This window comes from Benincasa hispida, chromosome 7, assembly GCF_009727055.1.
Source record: "Benincasa hispida cultivar B227 chromosome 7, ASM972705v1, whole genome shotgun sequence".
Classification (NCBI taxonomy): domain Eukaryota; kingdom Viridiplantae; phylum Streptophyta; class Magnoliopsida; order Cucurbitales; family Cucurbitaceae; genus Benincasa; species Benincasa hispida.
In genome coordinates this window covers 47679780-47695196 of record NC_052355.1, presented here as the reverse complement: position 1 = coordinate 47695196, position 15417 = coordinate 47679780, and the positions used below count along the sequence as shown (strand labels likewise).

Genomic DNA, 15417 nt, shown 5'->3' with positions numbered 1-15417 from the left:
AAACTCTCTCAGCCCAGTGAGAGGGTGGGGCCCCTTGTTCAAGACTTGGATTCAGTACTTGAGAGAATAACCTTTCTCTTATCCCTAAAATGAAAGTCTTATTGAGCCGACGTTGTTGAGCCAACCCTCAACTATGCAAATCTAAGGGCAATCCCGAATAAACAGGAGTTCATAGTTAGCTCAGAATTAAGATCGAGTTACCTAGGCCATCTAGGTAAAATAGTCAGTCTTAAATAGTAAACAACATTATAAAGTAAGAGTGACTTATTTCTTGGTCCTGATCTTATGCAAACTCATTGCATAGGATGCCCTCACTTCTCATGTCATACATGTACAAATTAGGATCACATCGTATGTAACACTTTACAACTTTTTGTAACAACTACAGAGTAGGCCGCATCCAATGGTGTTACCAGAATAAGGTACCCAACCTTATTCATGTACCATAGATCATTTTGACTATTTACTTGAATCTGATCCACTCTTATATCTCCACATAAAGTTCAAGTATTCATACAATAGTCACGGGTCTTAATTTATTGGATTTTGACTTTCATACAATTTATGAAATCAATAACAAGTTTATTGATTATAGAAAATGTTTATTATTTTACAAACTGTGAGTTTTAGGACATAAAACCCAACAAATGGCTCAAAGTCAACCACATGAGACGAGTCTGTTAAATACTTCCTCAGCATGGAGCCATGAAAAAAATTATGGACCACGGAGAGAGACGGTGGCAAAGCCAAACAGTAATCCACAGAGCTGATTCGCTCCAAGATTTCGAATGGCCCTACAAAATGTGGACTTAGCTTACCCTTCTTTCCGAATCTCAGGACACCCTTCATGGGCGCCACTTTCAGGAACACTTTATCACCTACCTCGAACTCAAGATCTTTACGCCTAACATCAGCGTAACTTTTTTGTCTACTTTGTACTGCTAGTATTCAAGCCATGATCTTCTACATGGCTTCATTTGTCAACTCCACTAACTCAGTTCCCATCAGTTTTCTCTCCCCAACCTCACCTCAGTAAATAGGAGACCTATAACCTCTACCGTAAAAAGCTTCAAATGGCGACATGCTAATGGTAGTCTGATAGCTATTATTATAAGCAAACTCTGCCAAATGCAAGTGGGAGTCCCAACTCCCTGAGAACTCCAACGCACAAGTGCGCAACATGTTCTCCAACATTTGATTCAAGTGTTCTGTTTTCCCATCCGTCTGGGGGTGGAAGGTTGTACTGAAGTTTAACTGCGTCCCCAAGGCTGCCTGGAGGCTCTTCCAAAAACTGGAAGTGAAACGAGGGTCCCTGTCGGACACAATGACACTGACACACCATGTAATCTTACTATCTCCTTCACGTATAGCTGAGCCCACTTACTCACTGCATACGTGGGCTTCCTTGGAATAAAATGCACCACTTTGGTGAGCCTGTCTATCACAACCCAAATCACTGAGAAACCCTTCGCTGTCCTGGGCAAACCTGTAATGAAATCCATAGACACGCTCTCTCACTCCCATTCTGGCACATCCAATGGCTATAGCAAGCCCGCTAGCTTCTGCCTTGGGGCCTTCACTTGTTGACAGACTAAGCATCTGCTGACATAGTCAGCTATCTCCCTTTTCATATTGAACCACCAGTAATACCACTTCAAATCTTGATACATTTTGGTACTATCTGGATGCATCGAGAATGAGGAGTTGTGAGCTTCTGTCAACACTTTCCCTTTCAGGCCATCATCTACAGGTACGCATTGTTGGGGTTGATGCCCTAAAGTCTCGTGTCCTGTAGTTTGTAAACAATTTGTACGAATGCTTGTGTTGTATAATATATGATATTTACTTCACATCTTGATTTTGCTCTGTTGTATTTTTTATTTAGTTTACCACAAACCAATAAACATAAAATCCCTAGTTATCTGTATGTAACTTAAGCATGTATGTGGTGACATACAAGTGGATCATGTCTTGAGTGATAACCAAAATGGTATGTAGTATATGGATATATGAAGGAAACCTTATCCTAGTAACGCTACGGATGTGGCCCGCTTTGTGGAATTGTCACAAATGGTCTGATCCTGATCATTCGTGTAGGGGACATGCGAGCGGAGGCGTTCTATACAAAGAAGACATAACCACGAAGTGTTAACGTCTCGTTATATAACACCATTCATGACAAAGACTTCACTTCACTAGGATGACCATAGGTAACATGACCTCAATCCTGAAGTGAGCTGGGCACTCCTACCATTGAGGGCAGTCCTTCGATTTGTATGGGTGCGAGTGAACCAAGTAGCCGTTCAAACCTATCATTTTGGGATTTGTCTGATTTGGGAGCTGGGAACTCAAGCTACATAAGATGGAATTCACTCTTTCCCTGAAGTAGAGGCAAAGTAGATAGATAGCTCTCTTAAGGACTGGTTCTAGGGCTTGAACGATGTGCGTCACACACCTTCTCTTGGCCCGAAAGATGTTACAATAGAGGGACTATGTTGTATTGTTCATTAGAGGAATCAGTGGTACTCAAGAAGTGAGATGTAACTACAGGGGCAAAACGATAAATTGGCCCAGCTGTACTTACGAGCATCTATGAAGGGTCATCATACTCATAATTGGTTATATCCAATGGACACAGAAATATATCTGTAGTAAGAAGAGTTCAGTTGTTGGTCTTTAGTGGAATGTCTGGCTGTTAATGGATGGTGGATCTCGTGGCTAAAAAGTTTAGCCAGCTATTTACGGACCGTTGGAGCTTAGCCACAGGTCCATTAGGTCCCTTAGATAGCTTGGATAAAGTCGAGAATCAGTATTTGGTCAGTTTGAAATGTTCAAATTGACAAGAGGGAATTTAATTATATATGATATAATTGAACTAGTTAATTATATATGATATAATTGGCTAAATGTATGAGATACATTATTTTGGAGGAAATTAGATATAAATATAATTTATATCAAGTGAAGGAGAAATTACTATAGTAGATATATGATATCAAACTATATGGTAAGAATATAGTATGATTATATTCATTTATTATTAAATTGGTTAATTATGAGATAATTGGTTGTTGGTAAGAATATAGTATGATTATATTCATTTATTATTAAATTGGTTAATTATGAGATAATTGGCTGTATTATCCTCCTCAATCATGCGTTAGTGGGAGCAGCTACATTTGGTTATGGTAACCGATGAATAAAATAAAAATTATTTTTATTTTGCAAAAAGTTTGAAAATTCACAATCGGTGTGGAAACGTAAACGACTGTCTAGCTTGAGAGCCTATACGATAGTATCTTATCGTCTAAATGATCGCACACCAGCATCCAAACGATCGCACGCCTTTCCTTAAATGATCGCTTAGCTTTCCTAAACGATCGCATAGAGTGCCGCGTTTTCTAAACGATTGTCTACCTTTTATTAAACGATCAATTAGTAAAACATACACGATCGTGTAGCTTCATCTAAATGATAAGCATCCCTGCTATACGATAGCTCTTTCTCTCCCACTTGCTTATCGTCTACACAATCTGTCTTTTCTCCTACCTCTACCAAATTCACCAAAGACCACGCTTTGGATTCTCACTCCGAGAATACCAAGGATTCCATCCGATGGTGTCGTCCCCACTGCTGACTTGTTCGTGCTTGTTTGTGTTGCTGCCGTTCGTGTAGACGATCGTGCTACCGCAGTCGACTGATTTGCTGGGTGATAGAGTTCGTGTAGAGGTCCTTCCGCTGCTTTGAGTTCGACGTTTGAAGAGAGTCTTCAACTGGTATGAGATCTCTTTCCTTTTTTGTTTTATTGTACGAAGCATACCGTTAATTAGTGTTAATTTGCATAACTATCTGTTGGAATGTATTTGTTGTATATCGGTCACAATGAAATCGGAAAGACCTGAATGCGCTGATGGATGCTCTTCGTTAAGAGTTTCTTCAATTGGTTTTTTTTTTTAAGAATTAGTTGTCGGGCTCGAACCGTCCTACGAAGTATCATTGGGTCATGAAGAAATGACCCATTATCCTTTCACCGACAAGAGATGGAGGTAACGCTACTCTATGAAGCCAGCCTCACGTGGTGCCCTCCAATTTAGAGAACCTGATACATAAGGTTCTAGTCCATCGACACATAAAATTCACTGACCTGGCCTGACCCTACTTGATGACATTTCTGAACAAGGTCCAGATCACCCTGCTGTGCAATAATAATCCTCTGCCTCAAGGTTGGTTGTACTGTCAATAGAGCTAGTTGCGAAGTGACTTCCCCCTGTCACCGCTATCTCTGCTTGCTTCAAATCCTTACACAACTGAACCTGCTTAGTGATCAAGGCGGTCGAATGAGCAGTCTTTCGATTGAGGGCATCAGCCACCACATTCGCCTTACCTGTGTGGTAGAGGATCTCGCAGTTGTAGTCCTTTACTAACTCAAGCCACCTGCACTACCTCATATTTAACCTTTTCTGGGTGAAGAAGTATTTCAAACTCTTGTGGTCGGTGAAAACCTGGATCTTTTCTCTATACAAGTAGTGCGTCCAGATTTTTAGGGAAAACACCACCGCTACCAGTTCCAAGTCGTGAGTATGATAGTTTCGCTCATGGGTTTTCAACTGGCGGGAGGCATAGGTGACCACTCTACTATGTTGCATAAGCACACAACCCAAACCCTTCTTAGAAGCATCACTGTAGATCACGAAATTCTCGGAGCCATCTGGTATCGTGAGAACCGGTACTGAAACTAACCTCTGCTTGAGGTCCTAAAAATTGTCCTCACAAGCTTTGCTCCAAACGAACGAAGTTCCTTTCTTGGTTAGCTGAGTCAACGGTGCAGGCATGCTAGAGAAATTCTCTACAAACCTACGATAGTACCCAGCCAACCCCAGGAAATTGCGCACCTCGCTGACTATTGTAGGGCGGGGCTAATTTGTAACAACCTCAATCTTAGCTGGATCACTGAAACCCCGTCCTTCGACACCACGTGCCCAAGAAAGGACACCTTTTGTAGCCAGAACTCGCACTTAGAAAACTTTGCATACAGTTTGTTTTCCCTCAGCATTCTTAGGACTTTCCAAAGATGTTCCTCGTGTTTCGTCTCTGTCTTGGAATAAACCAAGATGTCATCAATGAAAACAATACCAATGTGTCCAGGAAATCCGTGAACACCCTGTTCATCAAATCCATGAATATCGTTGGAGCATTGGTCAGACCAAAGGACATTACAATGAACTTGTAATGTTCGTATCTGGATCGGAACGTAGTCTCTGGGATATCACTGTCCCTTATCCTCAGTTGGTAGTAACCTGACCGTAGGTCAATCTTGGAAAATACAGTAGCTCCCTATAGCTGGTCAAACAGGTCATTGATCCTAGGAAGCAGGTACTTGTTCTTAATGGTCACCTTATTCAACTCCCTGTAGTTTATGCATAAGCGTAATGATCCATCCTTTTTCTTTACAAATAACACTAGTGCACCCCACGGAGAAACACTAGGTTGTATGAACCCTTTATCAAGTAGTTCAACTGGACCTTTAGTTATTTCAATTCGATCAGAGCCATTATGTACGGAGCTTTGGATATGCGAATAGTGTCTGGCTTCAACTCGATCACAAAATCAATCTCCCTTGGTGGAAGTAACCCTAGAAGTTCTTCTGGAAATACATCGGGATAATCTCTCACAACTGGTTCAGAGGTTAGAGCAATCTCGGTTTCTCTAGTGTCAACTACGCTAGCCAAGATGCCCCAGACACCTTGGTTAGTCAACCTCTTAGCCTTTACAGCTGAAATCATATTGGGCAAAACTACCGTCCTGCCCCCCTTCAACTTAAAACGGGCTTCCTTATGCTAGCATGATTGGCAACCAACCAATCCATGCCCAGAATCACATCAAAGTCACGCATGTCTAACACTATTAAAGTCACATCAAGGGTGCAGTTCGCTATTTCTAACTGACACGCTTTTATCTTTTCACATGCTAACATAATTTCTCCTGACGGTGTAGATACTGATAAAACATAACCCAAGGGTTCTAAAACTAGCATAGCATGCTTTACAAACAACGATGAAATGAAAGAGTGAGACAAGCCAAAGTCAAATAATGCCAAGGCATAATGCCCTAAGATTGGGAGCGTACCTATCAATACTATTCCCAAATGCTCAGCTTCTCGACGATTGGTGGCATAGACCCGACCCTGCTGCTGCTGTTGACTTGAGCTACCCTTATGCGAACTTAGGGGCTGAACCCCTACACTTGCGAAACTACTACTAGGGCATTGGTCCGCCGTATGTCTTGCCTGCTTACATCTGAAGCAAGTCCCCATGCCAATCAGACAGTATCCCCAATGACGCTTTCCACATGACTTGTACACTGATCTTTCCCTCAAAACTTCTCCTAAAGCAGTAGTTGCCATTGGGTGTGCCCTAGCGACCTGTCTGTACTTTGAACCTTCTGCGGAGTTCCCGGAGCATTCTGCTCAGCTTTCCTCTTCTTTCCTGGGGCAGGTTCCTCCGTCAAGGACTTCAGGAACTCTATCCCTGAAGGACAACCCATACATGCTGTCGCTTGGAGTACTGCGGCATAGGTTGGGAGACTTCAAAGCTTGCACAATACCTTACACCCCGTCTGAAGTCCTTGCACAAATCCTTCAGCCCTTTTTGCTTCAGTAGACACCAAATTAGGGGCAAAGCAAGATAGCCTGTGAAAATCCTCCCTCATACTTCTCTACTATCATGGTCCCCTACTTCAGATTCATAAACTTTGCCTGCTTGTTGTACCTCATGTGAACAGAGAAGTACTTCTCATAAAACCGCTCCTTGAACTGGTCCCACGTGTCTTCTATCATTCTTTCAGTTGAGCGCCACCAGTGCTTGGCATTATTGATGAGAACAAAGGCGGCATACTGCAACTTCTGCTCCTCTAAACACCTCATGTACTAAAAAATCCCCTCCACAGTGGACAACCACAACTCTGCGTTCGTGGGGTCTTTCAGGGACCCGTAAAACGTTAGGGGATTATACTTCTTGAAGTCCCGTAGATATCCGACCTCCAAGTAAAGGCTTTCCACCGTCCGATTTGGGGCCCTATCTTAGTTCTAAACTTGTGGTAACGGGACCGACGAGGATGACACTTATTGCGACTGTGCATGCTGAGCTATCTGCTTGGCCATAATATCCCTTAGTTGCCCTACTATGGCCTGTGTGATGACATTCCCAATAGTTGCAGCCATGGCCATATACTTTACTGGAATTTCTGAGGATGACGGTCCTGGCGAGGGCACAAGCGAAGTTCGAGACCTGCTTCTTAGTCTAACCCTTTGCCAGGTTGACTCAGAAAGGTCATGAGGTGGTGAGTCCCACATTTCTTGGCTCTGCACCTCAGAGTCTTGTACGTCAGGGTCCTACTCCCCAACTACCTTCTTACCTCGACGGACCCTTCCTCTAGTTCGTGGTACCATACCTGATAACTATTGGGTTTTATGTCCTAAAACTCGTGGTTTGTAAACAATATAACTTATTCTGAAAATTCAATAAGTTATTATTGAATATATTGTTTTTTTAGAAATCCAATAAACTAAAGTCCCTTTGACTATTACATGAGTACTTGAACTTTATGTGGAGACATACAAGTGGATCAGGTTCGAGTAAATAGTCAAAATGATATGTAGTATATGAATAAGGTTGGGTGCCTTATTCTGGTAACACTATTGGATGCGGCCTACTCTGTAGTTGTTACAAAGAGTTGTAAAGTGCTACAAAACAAAGTGATCCTAATTCGTTCATGTTGAGACATGAGAAGTGAGATGTCTGTGTAAATAAGTTTTGTGCAAGATCGGACCACGAAATCAGTCACTCTTACTTTTATAACGCTGTTTACTGTTTAAGACTGACTATTTTCAAAGAGATGACCTAGGTAACTTGACTCTTAATCCTAAGCTAACTATAAAACTCCTGTTTTGTTCGGGATTATCCTTTGATCTGCAAACGGTTAGAGTAGACCAACTGTCTCTGCTCAATAAAGCTTCCTCTTTTGGGATAAGACCGGATGAATAGCTGGGGACATAGGGTGCAAGACGTAATTCACTCCTACCCGATTAGGGTTAGTAGAGAGGTTTTTCCCTTCAAGCTAATTCTAGGTCTTGAACAAAGAGGCCTCACCCTCATCATTGCCGAGAGGAATTCGATTTGTTGATTGGATCACAAATCAATTGTTTATTAGGGGATCATTGGGACTTAAGGAACAAGAGGAATTTCGGGGGTAAAATAGAGATTCAAACCCAGCTGTTATTACGAATAACCTGTGAGGGTTAACATATTAATCATTGGTTATATCGAGTGGGTATAATATATCTATAGTGAGGGGAGTTCAGTTATGGGTTTTAGTGGATCACCCATTAGTTAACGAATGGGGGTTAGTTCGGTCTAATGAGTTTAGCCGATTAAGCTTGGATCGTTGGAGCCCATGATCTATAGGTCCACGAGGTTCTTCTACTAGTTCGTAAATGGATTAGCTCTATAATAGCGTGATAAGTTAATTTGAAGTGTTCAAATAGAATTAAATGAAATTGGAGAAATATGATTTAAATATTTGAAGATGGAATTGTGTAAAAATTAATTTAATATTTTGATATAATAAACTAGAATTATTATAATTATTATAATTATTTATTATTTTATTAAGAAAATTAATTTAAATTAATTTTGTAAAATTAATAATGTTTTCAATTTTATTAAATAAATTGATTTATGAAATCAATATTGATAAATTGAAAAAGAAAGGAAAAACACAAAATGGAAAATAAGTATTTTCCATTGTCTTCATCAAGTAACTCACTAACAACCCATTCTTCAAGCTTCGTTAACTCCAAGCATGAGCTACATCTGATGCAGCAAATCTTTTTGCATGAATGTCTGCAATATATTAAAGAGACTGTAGTGATTTTGAGGCGTTGCAACCGATAGAATTTTTCTGAAACATTCGTAAGAAGAAGGGTGTTCTTCACATTAGATTGCTGTTGTGAGCTTGTCTCTGAATTTCCTTAATTCAGGCTTATTTTGAGTCTCACTACTCAATCTAGAGCACCAAGAGGATAGTAGGGAAGACCTTGGGGTGGTCAACAAGATTAAGAGGAGATTTGCAGTTGGTTTCAAGCTTTAAGATAGTTCTACAAAGGTATGTCATGAAACCCATTTATTTTCGTTGAAGCATGCTTTCATTTCTACCAAAAATAATGAATTAGAGTGCTTATGGATCTTTGTCACTTCTGCTACATGATGATATGTTCCAACAATAACCACACGTAACGCTTTAATAAACACTAGCGGGGAAATCCATCAAACGACTGCACAACAGGTAAGATTTCATATATAATTCCCTAAAGAACTTTAAACGACATACCTGGCGATGATGAGAGATCCATTGTGGCCGTAAGGAACAATTTGGACTCACGATGATACCAACTGTAACGACCATAATTTCTAATATATTTCCAGGACGATACTCTATAAGTTATTAGAATTAAATGAAATTGGCAATACATTTTTTCGAACGAAATTTAGGTAAAATAGATAAAGGAAAAAAAAAAAGAATGAATAAATAGGGTTATTATGTTAAATAAAACTCACGGAATATAGAAGAGAGCCTCAAAAAGAAAAAAAATCGAGAATTTACAAAACAAAACGATTCATTGTTCGGGGTACCCCTGACCTAACTTAAAAATAAATAGCATTTAAATAAATCAATAAATGAATTTATGGAGAAACTATAAGTTTTTAAAACGCCTAACTTTTAGATCAGACTCTAGCAAAGTGAAACCTAAGAGCGGAAACAAGGACTCGTTCAAATGGCCAGGTCACAGATCTCTCTTATCATGCGCCGGTCTATCTCTATCTTTACCTAAAAAACATGAGAGGAAAAAAAAAAGGTGGGTATATAGGTATACTCAGTAAGCAACCCACTATTGGGCCCACTAAGTGAACTATTAGACAGATGTGTATAAGAGACAGGTATATAGGTATACTCAGTAAGCAACCCACTATTGGGCCCACTAAGTGATCTGTTAGCCTTCCCATCGGGACACAAGTGCACAATGGCATCGTAAGCGTAGGCATAGGCATAAGCATAAGCGACGAACCCGAAGGCATGCTTTCATAAGTAGTGACCTCGATGGGTACTATCATAGACATGCGATGTGCTTAGCCCAATGGAAACGTTAACAGTCACTGCAATCTCATACAGACATAAACATTCATCCAACGTCATAAATCATGCTAAGATGACATAATCGTTCACCATTCATTCATCCATAAACAAACATATCAAAATATTATATTCCAATTAGAACCAATGGTACACATGCTTAGGTTCGAGGGCGAACCGTTAGTAAATCGCTTACCTTGGGTTTAGGCCCACGCAAAAGAAAACGAATACCTGAAACTCCCTCCTAAATTAGCAAAGGCTTGAGTCAAAGCCCCTAACACCAACCACAAACATTTAGTTCAATTTGTGGGGCGAATCCCCAAAATCTAAACAAATTAATTCAGCAGTCCTCACACAACTTACCCCAAAACTTGCCAAAAAGAACCAATGAAGACTTTGGTGGCTGCTACAACGCCATAGAACCTGCACCTCAGTCTCCTAATTCAAAGTTGGACCAATCGAGCCAAAATTTCACTAAATAGCCAAGACCTTTCAAGAAACTTCAAAAAAACTGACCAAAACGATCAAGTTCTTACCCCACAGTGCGCGAACAGAGGCCATACGAGTAGGCTCGACACTGTTTGGACAACCACTGCCGCAGATGTCAACAGCCCTGACGACGATTGTAGAACGTAGCTGCAGATGACGTGGCTCGCGTCTTACGGCGACAGCGAACGCGACTGAGGTCGACGGAGACAGTCACGGCACATGCCTGGGGCGGCGATGGCAAGTGCGACAGAGAATGACAGTTGGCAGCACGACTCGAACGGCGATGCCTCTTGGTGCACAGTCGACGACGACTACAGCTAGGCGGCGGGCTCATCGCGCGGCTAGAAGAAGAAGACCGGCTGGGAGAAGAAGACTTGGAGAGAGAGGCGTGCGGCTAGGAGAAGAAGAAGAAGAAGATTTTCCCTTTTCTATTTTTTTCTTTACTACACACATCCCGAGGTCCCCTTTTTAAAATAACCAAACCCTTAACCCTAATTCCTCTTAAAAAAGGTAAAACAAAACAAAACAAAAAAAAAAAATAAATAAATAAATAAATATAACAACCCCACAAATTATTTAGTTGCCTAAACTTTGGCCTTATTAAAGAAACGAATAATTTCATGAATTAATTTAAATTTACCTAAATTTCGAGACGTTACAAAATCTACTATAAAATTCATGATATTTGGTATAATTTAAACTTGTTTTGTCACTCCAAAAATTATTTAGTAAATAAGTCATTTATATTAAACTCTTGGAAATTCTAAACCAACAAATTTAAAATTTTCGAGAGGATAATTAAGTTGAAAACAAATTTTTTTAATTATAAAATGAAAACAAAAATTATATAGAGAGATATCGTTATATTAGAAAAAGGATATACCATAATCTTTTTAATACTTAGATCCAAGGTGAAAAACACCCTTTCGGTGGAGGAGAGATTTTATTTTCTGCGATTAGTCTTCAAAATCCCCTCCGTTTTTTAAATTTGATTTACTATTAAATTGAAATTTCGCATATTGTTGGATTAATATCGATTCGATTTGATCTCATCTTACAACACTAAAACCCTAGCATGAGGTAATTGAATTTCTTCTACTGGATTCCTCGTCTCTTCTTCTGATTCATCTTTTCATTCATCGATTTGTCGGTTAAGGTTCAACCTTCGAATCTCTTTCTTAGCTACAGAAGAGAGGGAAAGAAGAAGGCTTGCTTTGGTTGGGAAGAAATTTGTGGAACTGAATTAGGGTTTAAAGAATTAGTATTACTCTACATTTTTGTTGATTCGGTCAGCTGTGGAAGGGGAAGTCAATTCAGCTTCGAATCGTTCAGAGTATAAATCAGGGTTATCGCTGTTCTCGAGGCATTGTTATGGATCTTCTCCAGTCATACACAGATCAAAACGACGATGACGGAAGCCCTAAACAGCTTACATCTTCACCAGAAGCCTCTCCGCCTCGGCTTCTCCCCTCCAAAACCTCGGCGCCTAAGGTCGATGATACAATGTTAGCCCTCACGGTGGCCAACGCCAACCAGACCCTTTCGAAGCCGATAGACCCAACTCAACATCTCGTTGCCTTCAACCCCACTTACGACCAACTCTGGGCGCCCATTTACGGCCCATCTCATCCCTATGCCAAGGATGGCATTGCACAAGGCATGCGAAACCACAAGCTAGGTTTCGTGGAGGATGCGTCCATTGAACCATTTGTCTTCGATGAGCAGTACAACACTTTCCATAAATATGGATACGCTGCTGACCCATCAGCTTCTGCTGGGAACAATTACATTGGGGATATGGAGGCTTTGCAGAAGAATGATGCCATATCCGTGTATAACATTCCACAGCACGAGCAAAAGAAGCGGAAGATTGAGAAAAAGAAAGAAATGAATGAGAATGAAGATGTAGAAGAGGACTTGAACACGGCTGAAGTTGATAATCCAGCCACTGATGTGTGGTTGATGAAGAATAGGAAGAGTCCATGGTCTGGAAAGAAGGAAGGTCTTCAAACTGAGCTAACTGAGGAGCAAAAGAAATATGCAGAAGAGTATGCAAAGAAGAAAGGTGAAGAGAAAGGTGGTGAGAAGGGAGAAGTTACAGCGGATAAGAGTACTTTTCATGGTAAAGAGGAGAGGGATTACCAGGGTAGATCTTGGATTGCACCCCCGAAAGATGCAAAGGCTACAAATGATCATTGTTATATACCAAAAAGATTGGTGCATACATGGAGCGGGCACACAAAGGGTGTATCTGCTATTAGGTTCTTCCCTAAACATGGCCATTTGATTCTTTCTGCTGGTATGGATACCAAGGTTAAGATATGGGATGTGTTCAATTCTGGTAAATGTATGAGAACCTACATGGGTCACTCTCAGGCAGTTCGGGACATTTCATTTTGTAATGATGGATCTAAGTTTTTGACTGCTGGATATGATAAAAAGATTAAGTATTGGGATACAGAAACAGGGCAAGTGATATCAACCTTCTCCACCGGGAAAATTCCTTATGTAGTTAAGCTTAATCCTGACGATGATAAGCAGAATATCTTGCTGGCAGGGATGAGTGATAAGAAGATCGTTCAGTGGGATATGAACACAGGACAGATTACACAAGAGTATGATCAACATTTAGGAGCAGTGAATACCATTACATTTGTAGACAATAATAGGAGGTTTGTTACATCAAGTGATGACAAGTCTCTCCGTGTTTGGGAATTTGGAATTCCTGTTGTTATTAAATATATTAGTGAGCCTCACATGCATTCCATGCCCTCCATTTCTGTACATCCCAATACTAATTGGCTCGCAGCACAGAGTTTAGACAATCAGATTCTTATTTATAGCACTAGGGAGAGATTTCAGCTAAACAAGAAAAAGAGGTTTGCTGGGCACATTGTGGCAGGATACGCTTGTCAGGTTAACTTCTCTCCAGATGGGCGTTTTGTTATGTCTGGTGATGGTGAGGGTAAGTGCTGGTTTTGGGACTGGAAAACCTGCAAGGTATTCAGAACTCTCAAGTGTCACGAAGGTGTATGCATTGGGTGTGAGTGGCATCCATTGGAACAAAGTAAAGTAGCAACGTGCGGCTGGGATGGGCTGATAAAGTATTGGTAAGTAAATCCCTTTAACTTGGTGTGATACTTTTGGATATTTTGTTATGAACTTTTAATAGGCCATGCCAATTCATATTTCTTTTACCCTTCAGCATGATATATTTCTTTTAAAGATAGTTCTGCAGTGAAGGAAAAATACTGGGTTTGTGCTGATCTGTGGTGTTCTTTGTGACTCTTTGTATTGTTATCTTTCGATTGACTTCTTGACTTATTAATATCTGAATGAAACTTTGGTTACCCTCATGCATGTTACATTTTTGTGACACCAAAACGACTGGCTTAAAGATTTCAGGTCATTTTCTGTTCACCTTTGGCTGTCATAGGGACTAAATATGAATTCAACTTTGGAAGGTGCTGACAGAATGCGTTTTTCCTGTTAGTGAATCCATTGTCCATAATCATTGTTGATGATCTCATATTGTGGCGAGTACCTTCATGTCTTTTTGGAATTGCAAAGGCAGGAACCTAATGATGTTTCTGCCTTTGTGATATTGACCAGATCTCAGATATAAAGACCTTATGGTTTTGCCAAAATCCTTTAGTTAGTCATTAGCCTATTGCCTTTCTTTCCAACACCTCCCTTCCCTTTTGATTCCTTTGTACTAAAATTTGTTCTATTATTTCACATTTGTTAATCTGTGTGGTCGAAGGTCAGTGGATTCATTCTGGTTGGTTTTCTTAATCAATTTAAATAGCCATGGTCATTACTATATATAATCTATTTGTAATGTATCAGCCTGTGTGCACTAGTTGTCATGCGATTTCGGTTCTCGTTGTTATGTTGGTGATGAACAATGCATCTTTACTATTTGATTGATTCGTGATTTGATGATTCGGGTAGAAGAACATCATCTTTTGGGGATGTGAATAGTTGTGGAATGATCTTTTTTCTGCTCATGCCATTTTAAAAACGGTAGGAGATTAATATCTATACTTGTGGAATGCAGGGACTAGATTTGAGGCTGAGATCATCTGTGGAAGCCATGTTTGACCTCAACTTTGTGGACAAGGAGAATTCTGGGTGAAAATCTGCCCTTAGAAAAAGAATGTATCTTAACTTGAATTTTGTGTTAGATCACCTTAGAAGTTATCCCAATGTCATTGTACTGTTAGTTTCATACATTTTTGTATACTTAATTAATACAAAATTACTTTGTTCAACTTTATGGTGTAGTTCATTTTACCTTACCTGTTTTCGTTTAGAAATGGAAATTGAATAATTCGCTTGTAACATTGTACTCACAAAAAAGGTCATTAAATTTAAGATTTGATTTGATTGGGCACCTGGGATTAAATATTTTTCTAGAATATTGTTAAGAACTATAGATATACAAAAAAGGTCATTAAATTTAAGATTTGATTAGATTGGGCACCTGGGATTAAATATTTTGCTAGAATATTGTTAAGAACTATAGATTTGAGGTTTGATTTTGTATGGAAACACTATTAACGTTTAGAGGAATAAACGAATTAATACCAATGAATTTCAAGCCATTGGTATGATGAATTGATTTTAAATAATCAATGTAATTTAATGCAATGATTAACTGTTAACTGTAATTATTATAAATCGAATACTTGTACTGAGTTAACTCATTAACTTTTAAGATTAATAATTAATAACAAA

General features: G+C 39.7%; 2 protein-coding genes and 1 long non-coding RNA gene across 4 annotated transcripts; 1 reads left to right on the top strand and 2 right to left on the bottom strand.

The window, feature by feature from the left end:
* Positions 1-5812: 5812 nt before the first annotated feature.
* LOC120081117 lies at positions 5813-6403 on the bottom strand. The gene has a single exon (XM_039035791.1). The coding sequence runs from the start codon at positions 6401-6403 to the stop codon at positions 5813-5815; it is 591 nt and encodes a 196-aa protein (XP_038891719.1).
* A 3892-nt stretch (positions 6404-10295) lies between these two features.
* On the bottom strand, positions 10296-11410 carry LOC120082209. The gene is made up of 3 exons (XR_005483088.1): positions 10725-11410; positions 10552-10626; positions 10296-10462 (listed from the first exon to the last, which is right to left on the bottom strand). It is a non-coding gene; the product is annotated as an uncharacterized LOC120082209 (long non-coding RNA).
* Positions 11411-11562: 152 nt separating this feature from the next.
* Positions 11563-14954, top strand: LOC120082206 (pre-mRNA-processing factor 17). 2 transcript variants are annotated; one of them, XM_039037482.1, is made up of 2 exons: positions 11564-13787; positions 14738-14954. In XM_039037482.1, exons 1-2 carry the CDS (start codon positions 12049-12051, stop codon positions 14742-14744), a joined length of 1746 nt encoding a protein of 581 aa, XP_038893410.1. In that variant the 5' UTR covers positions 11564-12048; the 3' UTR covers positions 14745-14954. The 2 variants fall into 2 exon arrangements, with proteins under 2 accessions (XP_038893411.1, XP_038893410.1); XM_039037483.1 differs by lacking the exon at positions 14738-14954 and having other exon boundaries at positions 11563-13791.
* The last annotated feature ends 463 nt before the right edge of the window (positions 14955-15417 follow it).

Bases quoted from the DNA above. Each gene is read 5' to 3' on its own strand.
- LOC120081117 (XM_039035791.1), bottom strand. From the start codon at position 6,403: ATGGCAACTACTGCTTTAGGAGAAGTTTTGAGGGAAAGATCAGTGTAC.
- LOC120082206 (XM_039037482.1), top strand. From the start codon at position 12,049: ATGGATCTTCTCCAGTCATACACAGATCAAAACGACGATGACGGAAGC.